This window comes from Engraulis encrasicolus, chromosome 16 (assembly GCF_034702125.1).
Source record: "Engraulis encrasicolus isolate BLACKSEA-1 chromosome 16, IST_EnEncr_1.0, whole genome shotgun sequence".
NCBI classification, from domain to species: domain Eukaryota; kingdom Metazoa; phylum Chordata; class Actinopteri; order Clupeiformes; family Engraulidae; genus Engraulis; species Engraulis encrasicolus.
In genome coordinates, this window is record NC_085872.1 from 14,825,877 (window position 1) to 14,840,009 (window position 14,133).

Here is a 14,133-nt window from a genome sequence, read left to right on the forward strand (position 1 = left end):
TGGCTCACCGTTGTTGAGTTTATGTTGGGTATAACCTACGCTCAAGAAGCTACATTGTTTTAAATGTCCCCATGATGAAAACAGAATTTGGTAAAACTGCCTTTATTCATTGTGCCTCAACTGCTTGGAATGAGATTCAGAAATCACTTACGCTTGCTGTTTTTATGTCTGTAGTTGAGTTTAAATCACATGTTAATGACACTTTCAAATCTGTCTGCACTTGCTTTTAATCTTGTAATCTCCTTCTAATCTTGTTTTATGTTTATTATTTTTATGGTTTTATTGCATAATTGTATCTCTACATCCATTTTAATCTTTTCTGTTTTGTCTGTGTCCTGTCTGTAACAATGTAATGTGTGCTGCCGCCTTGGCCAGGGCTCACTTGAAAAAGAGAATTCGATTCTCAATGTGACTTTGTTCCCTGGTTAGATAAAGGTAAAAAAAAATGTTGTAACTCAGTAGTAAGAGGCCCATGCTGAACTCAGCGTTGGCCTCACCTGTGCTCTGGGGAGCGGTATGCCCCTGGGGAAGGAGGTGAGGTGAGAGACACCTTATTATGCCCAGATCATCAACAATCCTGGTAGTATTTATCTCTCTGTTTTGTTTGGCTCACAGTTGTTGAGTTTATGTTGTAACTATCTAACCAATATGGCATAATTAAAGAGTTTGTTCGCCAATGATTGATTCCTCCTTAATAAATTAATCAAACTGAGGAGTGTAACACGCTCAACTCAACCAAAGTAAAAAAACTGAAGAAGGTTAAAACAGAAACGTCTGACGGGCAATAAAACACAAAACTCCTCTTCATTTCCTCCTTCATGAAAAATGTAAAACTTAAAAATGTAAGTTATAAAATACCCCCCCCCCCTCTCTCCTCACTTATGTGTTCTCTCCTTACTTTCAAAGGGGCCCTTTGTTCATGTCGCCAGCTTGTGTGCAGCTCTCCTGAGCAAGTTCATGGCCTTGTTTGGAGGGATCTATATGGTAAGACACACTTTTATGAGAAGGATGACCTGGCATTTAAGAGCAAACTCCCCATCATTTCCTGAAGCCCACCCACCCCCACCCCCACCCCCAGACAGCTCCCCACCCCCTCTCTCCTCAGCTTTCGGTGACCTCTCCATGCACTCAATCCTCACACGTGTGTCGCATCTGAACCATACCTGCCTGGTAGACAGAAGAGTGATTTACTGGGGGACAGGAAAACAGTGAGAACAGTTCACACCCTGACATGTGAAATAGAAAGAGTTGCCACACCTGGGGTGTGTTTCTCAAAAGTGTAGTTGCTAGCCAGTTAGCAACTTGGGTAGTTGTCAATGGGAAATTGCACTGCAAACGACAAAGTAGCTAACGTAGTTAGCAACTATGGTTTCGAGAAATGTACCCTTGCTTTGAGTGAGCAAGTGAGTGAGTGAGTGAGTGAGTGAATCAGATCTGGTGCTTTCGGCAGATTTGGTTAAGTGGGTAGTTTTGGAGTACTAATCTGGAATGGAGAGTAGGTATGCTTCTCCGGCATGTTGCAGCTCAGCTGAGGGAACAACGTGGTGTCATAGTTTGCTGTTTGATATGGCTGGTTGACATGAAAGGTGTATGTAATAATCTGATGTGTTTCAATCCTTTCTCACCAGACACAGTAGTAAAGCATGAATAAAATGAAATCAAAATGAATAAAATAAAATGGGTTTCTTGGCGCTCATCCAGAGATGACTTGTGCAGTAGTGTGTGAATGGCCTTTGATAAATCGTAGCCTGGTGAAGTCACTGGTATCATTGTTGCATTGTGCTTCATTTTCATTGTTCATGTACTCCAACAGCATCAATACAGCACAACACAACACACCACAACGCCTAATTTCACAGGGCACATTGTCTATCAGAATGTAAGAACCTATCACAAAAGATGTATTCATTAGAGCAAATGAATGAATGAAGCGAAGGACAGCACTCTAGGCAAACTCCATTACACGCTGAAGAAGGGCTCTGCCCGAAACGTTCGTGGGCGAATAAACAAAGAAAAAATCTGAAGAGTGCTGTCCTTCGCTTCATTGATTCATGTTTTATGTGGGGACTCAGCACCCAGTTAAGAAATGTTACAATAGCCTATTAAGGCGATAGTGTGAGCGCGTCTTCTCCACTTTTGCAGTTTCATCAGAGCAAAGCCATAGCCATGCAAGATCGATGTTGCTACTGTTCATTCTGTTTGTCTGCAAGTTTTCTTTCATGTTTTAGCCCAATTTCCAGGAAGATATTTTATATAAAATGTGAGACAATTGTGAAGTTATTACACCTCGAAGACATGCAAATACACACCAAGAGTACTGCGTGTGTCAATATTGTAACGAATCAAGAGCTGGTGTTATGTCCCTGATCACGGACAGGGATCTTATAGCGCAGGTGGGTGTACATTCAGACTGACCATAAAATATCAACACTGAGCAGATATCCAAGGGGATGACTGGAAGACAGGGAGAGTGTAGCCTGGGCGAAAGCGACTGTTGACTCCGTCAAACAGTCTGGCAAAAGCCAAGAGGAATCCGTCTCCGTGGAGGGTGGGAGATGGTCTGATCTTACTCTGCCAAATTCCAAATTCAAATTAAAACCCATATTGTGCTTTATTAGCATGACCGTTACGATATAGCGTTGCAAAAACATACAAATAACAAGACAAAAGTGTGAATATAGTTACGTTAACCAATCAGTAATGGACTTCGCGGGTGAGTTCTGCGTCACCACTCTCAACTGTTTGCTGACTGGCTGAACACTGAGAGAACTGAGCTGGGAGGCTTTTGCCAGACGATGTGCAGAGCCAAAATCTTTGGGTGGAGTACATGGGACGGCGTCGCCAGGCTAGGGAGAGTGCAGTGTGACAGAAAGTCCACCACTTGCAGGTGTTCACTTTTATCCCTGTCTATGTAAAAAAAGACTTGAAACAACACAGAGAAAAGACTTGGAGACACCCATAAAACACACAAAAGCACAAGCATAAGTGGATACGGTGTAGCTGGAAAATACACTGAAGTCATTATCAGTAAGAATAGATGTTCACTTTTATCCCTGTCTATTTCCACTTACTGCTGAAGGAAGAGCCCTTTGTGGGAACAAAGGTAAGAGTGCGTCTGCGCGGAGTGACTGGTCCATGGGCTGAAAATTAAACATGTCCTTTAGAAGTACATGTATTCATTTTCAATGAATATGACTCTCCCCCTGTCATTTTCTTTTCTTATGTTTTTTTTTCCTCTCCCCTCCAAAATGTATTCTATTTTCTGTGTTGACCAAGTGATGTAGTAAATGGTTGCAACCCCCCTCCCACACACAGAACATTAGATGGATCACTAGAAGCCCACTCCAATCATTCTCTCATCTCATATCTCTGTCATGTCTCATTTTGAACTCATTCATAACAGTAGCTTGTCCTGTCCATTCACCTTTTTTGTGTGTCCTCCTCCCTCTCGAGTGTGTAAGTAGTGTGATTAAATACCGTGTGTGTGTGTGTGTGTGTACGTAGTGTGGTTAAATACCATGTGGTGCGTGTGCGCGTGCGTGCACATGTGTGTTCCAATGTGTGCGCAACAGTGAACTGTATATGATAATGTGCCGACATTTATATGCGTATGGCATAGTGGCTTTGTGTGTGTGTGTGTGTGTGTGTGTGTGTGTGTGTGTGTGTGTGTGTGTGTGTGCACATGCAAGGGTGAATTCTGTGTAATTGTGTGTCTACATTTGTATGCAAATGGAATTGTGTGTCTCTGTGTGTGTGTGATGTGTGTAGTGTGTGTGTATGTTATGCAGAGAGAATGTGTATACTGTGTGTGTAAGAGGCAAAAAAAACGTATATAAAGCCTGTGAGTTTGTATTTAGTGTTGGCAAAGTGTGTGTGCGTGTTTGTGCTTGTGTGTGTGTGTGTGAGAGAGAGAGAGAGAGAGAGAGAGAGTGTGTGTTTTAGAGAGAGTGTGTGTATGAGTGCGTGCATGTGCGCGTCTGTGTGTGTGTGCAAGCGTGCGTGTGTGTGTGTGTCTGTGTGTTGATGAGCATCAGCTCTGCGTGTTGTTTTCCAGAATGAGCTGCGGAACACTGAGATGCTGTCTGCAGCCTGTGCCGTCGGGGTGGGCTGCTGCTTCGCTGCCCCCATTGGAGGTGAGAAAGAGAGAGCACACTAGTGGCACACAGCTGCTGGTGCTGAATTTTATTAACTTTAAGAGTGTGGGTTTTTGAACATTCTATAAAAAGAATGTGTTCTATAACAATGCAAGATTCTAAAATTCCACATTTTATCGTATGGCACCCAGAATTCTATAGAACTTTCACTGCCCGAACATTCCCGTCACACCGGGTACCAGAGAGAGTGGAGAGAGAGAGGTTCCATTGGCCCATTGTTTCGGGGTTCTATTATTGCAAGGGGGAGTGGGGGGAAATCCCCCTTTAGGCAGACCTAGGCAGACCTAAGGACTGTTCTATTCAATGGTAGGAGCATTATGACACGCCCTTTTAGGCAGACTGGAACCTGGTCACATTAGGTGCCCATAGCAACCTATTATGTTGGCATATCTCTATACTTAAAGAATCTCTGACGGTACACTCTTCAAGATTTTAAACAAACAACGTTTTGGTCAGTGTGGCCTTTCTCAAGTAAAAAAAAAAGAACTTGAGAAAAGCCATACTGGCAGAAACATTGTTTGTTAAATAAAATTCATCATTGGATGGACAAGAGTGTACGGTATCTTTCCCTCTGAAGTGAACAAGTACCCGCTACAGTAGCTGCACCTCGGAACCTTGAGTGTGCATTGGCTTTCTCCCCCAAAATTGGCTTTCTCCCCCACTGCTGCTGCTGGCCCACCAAAGACCTGTTCGCTCACCCGCTTGCCAGCTCATTTGTCAGCTCACTTGAGGCTGCTAAACAGTCTTTCAAGGCCATTGTGGTTTACCCAGCTGTTCATGACAGGCCAGAAAGTCTGTTTGACAAGCTGCAGTCACAGAGTGTACTTTGGATGATTATTAACCATACTTCCAGGAAAAAATGTCATTCATCAAGAGCTACAGCGAGGTGGACCCTCTCCTCCTACAGGACGTGTTGGGGTCGTGGGTGGCATAGCAAATTCGTAGCCTCTTAGTGCAGATGGGGTCGCCGGCGCCGGTGGCTGGCGTATTCACTATTTGCTGAAAATACTCAACTACATATTAACAGCATTGCTATGACATTACTGAAAGCCAGACATAGCCATTACAATTTTGATGACGGCAAGGTTTGTACGGTAACAAAGGCTCTGCGCAAAGGAGTTCAATGTGTCAGAATTGCAAACTACTGATATAGCTCTGGAAGAATCATTTTAAGACTCCAAAACTACGTGGAGTTCCTGATGTGTAATTCCCCACTCTGTCAAGAAAGTCTTTTTCTGCCTCCTGTATACATTTTCCTGCAGGCATGTACTGTCTTCTACAGTTGCCTTGTGAGATTTGAGGTTTCAAAAGCTGATGGTGGATGGTGGAGAACATGAAAGGAATGACATATGTTGTCCTGATTATCATTGACTTTAAAATCTCTTTGAGACTTGGTCTGACCGAGAGCATAACAATTAACATTTCCCAAACAGCATGGTTGACCCGCCTCCCTTGGTTTGCTACTGGTTGTTTGCTTCCTGACAAAATAGGAGGAGTCCCCGATTTTTCTGGAGTTCAGAAGCGATATTTGTATCGCTCCTGGCCTGACTGGAATCAACGCTGAAGGTGTCCCTCCCTAATGGTGTTAGTACCACAAAATGATTCAGGGTTCCAGGCCATATGTGACAGGTGTTTAGGGGGTTGTCCCCCCCAGAGAAAAAAAAAGAAAATTGAGTTGTTAAAACTGTGATTTTAATGTAGTATGAGAATGGAATATTTGGGCTTGGGCTTCAGAACCCCTTTCACTCTTGAACCCCTTGGACTGGGCCCAGTAGGCCCGTGCAGTAATTTGGGCCTTTGTGGCTCCATCGGCATTACACAGACATTCAATATCACATGTTTTTTATATATACATATTTATATACACGTATATTGGGTTTTTTAGGACTTTTTTGCCTTTTATTTTGGATAGGACAGTGGAGGAGAGACAGGAAACGAGTGGGGAGAGAGATACAGGGAAGGATCGGCAAATGACCCGGGCCGGAATCAAACCCGGGTCGCCGGCGTAGTAACCCAGTGCCCTACCATTAGGCCACAGCAGGGACATTTTTTTTAAAGCCCTGCAGTTTACAGGCTGTATTACATACAATCCCGTTAATGTGAACATGACCGGTTGGCATGCATTTGTTTAGTGATTCAGTGATTTGACACTGGATGTGTTTCAGGTGTGCTGTTCAGCATCGAGGTGACTTCCACCTTCTTTGCTGTCAGGAACTACTGGAGAGGGTTTTTCGCTGCCACCTTCAGTGCCTTCATCTTCAGGGTGTTGGCCGTGTGGAACCAGGATGAGGGTGAGTGAGGCCCTGCACCAATCATGTGCTACACCAGTGGTTCCCAAACTGGGGGTCGGGAGCCCAAGGGGGTTGCGGAGGTACTGAAGGGGGGTCGTGGACAAAAGGGACATTGCATAGCAATGTGACATCCACAGGTTAACAGCTAACAGCTAATAGATGTATTTGCTGTTCTGTGGATTTCTAGTAATATTAGCGGACAAACTATTAATGGAAAATCTAGCAATATTAATGGTAATAGTTTGTCCGCTAATATTGCTAGAAATCCATTGCTTGACAAAGACTATGGTGGGTGGGCGGGGTCGCGGAAATATTCTTAAGTCCAAAAGGGGATCCCCGCTGAAAAAGTTTGGGAACCACTGTGCTACGCAATCAGAAGTGGGTCGTCATTTTTAGATCACACAAAACTCCCTATTCCCCTTTCTTCCTCTCCGTCCCTCTCTCTCTCCTCGCTCTCCTCTCTCTCCCCCTGCCCCCGCTCTCTCTCTCCTGTCCTCAGAGACAATCACTGCTCTTTTTAAAACCCGTTTCCGCCTCGACTTCCCCTTTGACTTGCAGGAGCTTCCAGCGTTCGCTGTCCTTGGGTACGTACTGTACAATAGCCGCCAATAAATATTCTCTCTAATGTTTCAGCTTATTTGTCTCTTGGTATGAAAAACACAATGATTTGTCCTTTTTTGTCTAATTTTCACAACCTTTTTGTTTGATTTAATCTTGCCATCTTTTAGTTGGAAAGACAGAGGCATAGATCTCGGACGTATTCACATTCACATCAGTTCCTGTTGTGGTGGTCATTAAAGGGGAAGTCCAGTTTTTTGAACATTAAGGCCATTTTCTGAGTGGTCTGCAATGTTTTAGAGTCCCCCTCACCGTTTATTTCATGTTTGCTGCAGTCTCTGTTATTTGGCTGATTTGGATTTGATCTCAACCAGCTTTAGAATGGCCGTCTATGAGCACCTGCAACTCTGTTCTTAAAATCAACTTTAACATTTGTTTTCGAAAGTCTACAGCTCACAAAGTGGTTAGGGGTGTTCACTAGCAGTCCCTAACAAGTTTCAAGGCGAAATTTGGCTTCTGTCATTTTTTATGTGCCATTTTGTGAAAGAAAGTGAAAGTGAAAGTGAAACTTAATTTACAAATTGCTACATAAAACACACATAAAACATGACAGATGCCATATTTCGCTACAAAAATTGCTAAGGAACACCAGTGAATACTGTTGAACACTTGCTGAGTTGCATATTCTTCAAAACAAATGTTAAAGGTGATTTTAAGAACAGAGTTGCAGGTGCCCATAGACGGCCATTCTAAAGCTAGTTGAGATCAAATCCAAATCAGCCAAATAACAGAGACTGCAGCAATCATGAAATAAACGGTGAGGGGGACTCTAAAACATTGCAGACCACTCAGAAAATGGCCTTAATGTTAAAAAAACTGGACTTCTCCTTTAAGTGGGACATTGAGGCCCCACTGATCACATTGTTAAAGATGAGGGTGGTCTGCAGAGAGCAGCAAAAGGCTCTTAGTGCTGATTTATGCTGCTATCAGGCTTCCCTTCTAAGCCCCACCACACAGGACACTCTCAGTCAATTTGATAGGAGAGGTCAAACACACTGTCTGAGTGACCATTCGCCCACCGCAGCCAGCTAGGTCACTGTGAGACAGTGGTGTAGTCTACTTTTTTTGTGGTGGGTATACTTTATCTATTTGTGCTATTCTAAATAATGGATCAGTCAATTTTAAGTGGGTATACTGAAATACCTGAAATTTTCAAAGTGGGTATATTGCGTCTACGTAGACTACACCACTCATGTGATGGGTGGGAGGGAAGGGCTGGGAAATGTGTTAGATGTTACAGAATCAAAGATCAATACAGTCCTCACATGGTGCTGTATAGTAAAAAGATGTACAGTAGGTCTAATATGGTTATGGTACTCTGACCTCTGTGTGAAATGTCGTGCATGACGTGACCGTCAAAGATCGATTATACGTCCAATCAGAGTGGACTGTGACTGCTGAAGAGCGACTGCTGCTGCTGCTGCTGAGGACTTGTTTAAGCCCTTTCTTCTCTGTCCTTCAGGATCGCCAGTGGATTTGGGGGTGCTCTCTTTGTCTACCTGAACAGGATAATTGTTGAATCCATGAGAAAACAGAAAACTATCAACAAGTTTTTGCTGAAAAAGTAAGTCTTTTTGGAGGGCATAAAGGTGCCAGCGCTGACGGGTGACTCTGCAGTTTCTAGGCCTGAGTCAGCATATTTCAAATATGTATTAATTTGCTGCCACAACAAGGCATGACGCGAATATATACATTTTTATGTGGGCACCGCTGTCCAATTTGTTTTATGTACCTCCCAGAGACCCAGAACTTGACAGCATTATTTTCTTAGCTTGTTCTTTAGTGACATCTTGACAGACAGTGTTCAACTAATGCAATACACCTTTGTGTCATATCTGTCGTGTATAATGAGTTAAGTGAATAAATGAAATAAAAAAGAAAGTGAAGTGATGGAATTTCGGGTTCACAATGGCTGAAAATTATTGCAAGCAGTATAAGATGCCCACAGCGATTGCTGACAATACTCTGTTCTTTGTGAATACCCAGCTACGGACTTATTCTCTCATGTGTACACAGCAGAGAACACTGTGGGTTTAGCCCGCACTCCGGCTGCATGCTAATAGAGGGATCGGCGTGACCGGGGTCAAGGGATTATTGACTGCGTATTGGCGTTAGATTTACCCTTGCTCACCTGTCTGTACATCAGTATAGCCTCTATAGGGCATTAAATGTGTTGCCTGTCAGAGGGTGTAAAGCAGGGAGAAGGAGCTTGACACTAGTTTATATTTAGCCCTATTTGCTCAGGAGGAAAGCAATACTGGGATATAGTATAGATAGATAAATAGATAGATTGTTTATTGTCCTTTCGGAAAATTGTTCTGTGCCGTTTTTATTCTCAGTGCATCTGATACAATTACAAAGACATTACAATAGACAAACACAACACCCACCCTCCCTCTAGGACAAAAAGACAGGTTGACAATAGGACAAAAACCCAACTTAAACACAGTAAAGTGCAGTTATTCAGTACCAAAGTGCAATGTGCTATTCAGTCTTACAGTTGTCTTGTTTAACGTGGATATACTAGTAGGTATGAATGATCTGCGGGCTCTGTTTGTCTGAAATGAAGGCATCCTTAACCTCCTACCTGAGGGCAACAACTCATACGCTTGATGTAAGGGGTGTGAGAAATCCTCACATATAGTATTTTGCCTTCTCTACCACCCTCGTTTCAACAGTCATGGCCATGCTATTTAGTGGCTGGCAAGCAATCTTCTTCAATTCTAGCTGGACCCCTAATATACACTACACAGCCTGATATCCAAACTAATATCTTCTCTAATACCCCCCCCCCCCTCTCTCTCTCTCATCCCTGTGTAGGCGACTGGTCTACCCTGCACTAGTCACCCTGCTGATATCTACTCTTACATTTCCGCCAGGTTTTGGGCAGTTCATGGCTGGACAGGTTTGCTGCTAACTGCACTCTCTATTTTCATTCTACACAGTAAATGCTGCGGTGTTAAATCAACACTTAAAGAGTTCATTTAAGTCCAGATGATGTCAAATCAACTCTCTAAGTGTTAAATGAGCACTGCAGAATGTACTGTGTACATCCATCTATACACAGATATTTGTTTTGTCTTTTTATTCTGCCAATATTCTGTGGTGTTTACACGTTGTGTGTTTGGTCCTTCCTACTGCAGTTAACTCAACACGAGTCCCTGGTTGCGCTGTTTGATAACCGCACCTGGTACAAGCACGGCGTCGCAGAGGAGTTTGACTTCCACCACCAGGGCTGGAATCACCCACAGCTGAATGTCTTCATCACCTTGCTGCTCTTCGTCATCATGAAAGTACATCTGCCATAGACATCTTCTCTTTCTGATTGCGTGTGTGTGTGTGTGTGTGTGTGTGTGTGTGTGTGTGTGTGTGTGTGTGTGTGTGTGTGTGTGTGTGTGTGTGTGTGTGTGTGTGTGTGTGTGTGTGTGTGTGTGCGTGTGTGTGTGTGTGTGTGTGTGTGTGTGTGTGTGGTTGGGGGGGGGGGGGGGCTAGTGATGTGCTTGTGATGTTTAATGTATTAGTCTCATCCTAGCAAAAGAAAAAAGCACTGATTGTGGAATTTAAGCTGTTCAACCTGACACTTTTCTGTTACCAGAATGGCAATAACTAAGTCGTAGTGCATTACTACAGGCCCTATGATGTTATGTCATAGTATTGTAGTACTATGGTAGTTAACTTTTCAATGACTATTAGACATGGGCGTAGATTTGGGTAGGGACGGTCGTGACATGTCACAACCAATATTCAAGGGCTATAAAATAGTCCCGACCAATTTTTGACATATTAATTTAAAAAAAAGAAATAACTGAACGAAAATCTACATTGATTAGTTTAATATTTCGATATACTATGCAGTGGTAGCATTCATTTAAAAAACATTTTAAATTGGCTAGTTAGTGAGCTATGATGACCCATGCCGCTATTGGCTGCAACAAGCGGCCAGGCGGAAGCAGTGGTCCACGCTGGTGGTGCTGAAAAGTGAACGCATCTGTCTGGTATTGGAATTAAACTCAAACGGCATGAATGAATGTTTCCTTCTGAATTTGACATTTATGAGCCTCAGAGATACCAAAAAGAAAAGGACGACTGGCATAAGAAGTTATGCTACCTCAACAGTAAACCTACGGCCCCATAAGATTTCATCTATGCATGTGTTGCATCGTTCGGTGTTTAGGTAAGATAACCTCCGAGTGCAAGTTTTAACGGTCTCGTTGTAGCCATCGATTAAGCCCTGGCAGATGCAAATAAACATGGGAATGAATGAATGAGAGAGTCTGGATGCTGGAGATGCTGCCGTTTGAATTAGTTGCTGTAGCCTGTTGGCTATCCACACACCTCACATAATGCATGCCATAATTGCAAAACATTCCGACTGTCAAACTACTCGATAGCTCAATGCGATTTATGCTTGCTCATTTCGGTTGCCGCGTGCCGCGTGTGCCGCATGTTGTAAAACGAATTCATTTCAAGTTGTGATTCCTCTGACATTCTGAGAATAAAAGTCAGGTTTTAGATATTGTCAGGCAAAAAAGGGTCGTTTATTCTCCCAGTACAAAGGGGCTCGGTCTTGATGGAGCTTGTTGACTGCTTTTACAGAAAGTAGCCCAAGAGTAGCCTGGCCTACGTCTTTAAAGGAGCCGCTACCCTTTTAAAGTCAGATAGGCCTACAGATATTCTCTCTCTCTCTGTCTCTCTGTCTCTCTCTCTCTCTCACTCTCTCTCTCCCCATTGTTATGTTGTCCAGACCCATTAGAAATGCTTAGTCGTTGAAGCAATTTTGTTTAAATAAATGTTAAATAGAATTATCTCTGTTGAACATGTAGGCCTACCACTTACTGTATAGCACTGTTCATTTTGGGAAAAGGATATGAGCCCTGGTCTAATGTGCCACCTGGTTTAAGAAACAGTCTTCCTTACTTATAGGCCCTAGTCATTATTTCGGTAGGGCGCATAGGCCTATATTGAATGAGCCTAGATTAATTTTATAATACCAGTCAGATTAATCTAGATAAAGAATCTATGTAATTTTTTTTTAATTTTTTTTTTTAATTTTTTGATTGAAGTTGTCCCTACCAAAGCTCAAGCCAAACCTACGCCCTTGCTATTAGAGCTTGCCACTGGAGGTGTGGCGTGCATGAAGGGTTTAAATAATGTGATGTCAACATGTTATCATCATATTGTTTGGGAGCGTGAGTCTTACCTACCTCTTACATTTTTCTTACCGTAGTTTTGGATGTCTGCTGTGGCAACCACCATGCCGGTCCCTTGTGGAGCTTTCATGCCAGTCTTCCTTATAGGTAAGCAGTGAAGGCTTTAGTTACGGCAATGTCTGAATGAGGGACCCCATGCCTGAGAGAGAACCGCATTCAACCGCATCCCCCATTGACGCCATGTGCAGATGCTATATAGATGTTGTTTGGTTGATTTTGTGGTGTAATATGGACACATCCATGGCTGTGCAGACACAGATCATTTGCGTGGATAAACTCAACTGCATCACCTTTATTTGACTCTTATCCCACTTCACTCCTCATCTTGGTTTGTGTCTAACGTGTGTTCTTTATCTTTGCCATATTCTTTTTTTCCATACCTCACCTCCATCCATGTTTGAGTGACAAACCAAACCCTCTGGTGTTAAACATTGCACAACACCTCCAGCTATGTTGGTCATGGAGCACAGGCGTGACCCAAAGCCTGCTCATGTGAGTACCATCACAGGTTTTTTGCTGAAGTGAGCTGTCTCTACATTTAGCTTGTAAGCAAACAGGGGGACCTGGGGTTTAGCTTCAATTCATAACTGTGTGTGTGTGTGTGTGTGTGTGTGTGTGTGTGTGTGTGTGTGTGTGTGTGTGTGCACGTGCTGGAATGCGTGTGTGTGTGTGTGTGTGTGTGCGCGTGCATGTTTATGTATGCGTATGCAGGAGCAGCATTCGGGCGACTTGTTGGAGAGAGCATGGCCATGGTCTTCCCAGATGGAATAACTGCCGACGGCACAGTGTACCCCATCGTACCTGGCGGCTATGCAGTTGTAGGTCAGTATCCTCTAAGGTGCTCTGGTTCCCAAACTGGGGGTCGGGACCCCTAGAGGGGTCGTGGAGGTACTGAAGGGGGGTCGCGGACAAAAGGGACTTGTATTCACTTGTGTGGCTAATAGACGTATTTGCTGTCCTGTGAATTTCTAGCAATATTAGCAGACAAACTAGTAATGGAAAATCTAGCAATATTAATGGACAAAAAAAGCAAATATTATTAGAAATCCATTGCTAGGCTAAGACTGTGGTGGGTGGGTGGATGAGGGGGTTGCGCAAATATCCAAAACGGGGTCCCCCCTGAAAAAGTTTGGGAACCACTCCTCTAAGGTGTTCTGGATCCATGTCCAATCTCTGCTGCCTCGCTCATGTGTGAGAAGCAGGCAGGGGCAGCGGGGGGTTGGGGGGGGGTGTCGCCAGCCGTCGAATGTAACCACCACCACCACCATCACCTTAGCTATTGTGCCTCCCGTTTCTGATTCACCACAAATAATTGAGCCTGCAGGGAGTGGAGTGGAGTGGCGTGGCGTGGAGTGGTGTGCAAGATCCATGCATATTTCATCAAGCAGCACTGACGGGCCAGACAAATTAAATCTAGTCACTGGAAATAGATGGCGCTGCTCCCTGGGCGTTGTGCAGTGGAGCGAGAAGGATGCCGGGCCAACACAATGACAAATCAAGTGGCTCGCTGACTCTGGCTCAGGGCGATGGAAATATGACTGTGGCTGCTTTTGTTTGTGTTTGTGTTTGTGTTTGTGTGTGGTGGCGGCGGTGGACGGGGGAGGGTGAGAGTTTTGCTGCCGGGTGTCAGTTTATGTATGTGCATGTGATATTCTCTGGATGTAGACCTGCATATGGCACCGTATTTGACATGTCATGTCCATCTGGTTATGCGTGTTTTGTGTGTGTGTGTGTGTGTGTGTGTGTGTGTGTGTGTGTGTGTGTGTGTGTCTGTGTCTGTGTCTGTGTCTGTGTCTATGTCTGTGTCTGTGTGTGTGTGTGTGTGTGTGTGTGTGTGTGTGTGTGTGTGTGTGTGCGCAT

At 43.9% G+C, this 14,133-nt stretch overlaps 1 protein-coding gene across 1 annotated transcript in view; it reads left to right on the plus strand.

Moving 5' to 3' along the window:
- Window positions 1-14,133, plus strand: part of clcn2a (chloride channel, voltage-sensitive 2a) — a 77,149-nt gene that overhangs the window by 43,110 nt on the left and 19,906 nt on the right. The window contains exons 6-14 of the mRNA XM_063218795.1: window positions 907-984; window positions 4,055-4,133; window positions 6,320-6,445; window positions 6,945-7,029; window positions 8,526-8,627; window positions 9,884-9,968; window positions 10,207-10,356; window positions 12,291-12,360; window positions 12,985-13,095. Of these exons, the coding sequence (XP_063074865.1) occupies window positions 907-984; window positions 4,055-4,133; window positions 6,320-6,445; window positions 6,945-7,029; window positions 8,526-8,627; window positions 9,884-9,968; window positions 10,207-10,356; window positions 12,291-12,360; window positions 12,985-13,095 (886 nt within the window). The remainder of the gene's footprint in view (window positions 1-906; window positions 985-4,054; window positions 4,134-6,319; window positions 6,446-6,944; window positions 7,030-8,525; window positions 8,628-9,883; window positions 9,969-10,206; window positions 10,357-12,290; window positions 12,361-12,984; window positions 13,096-14,133) is intronic.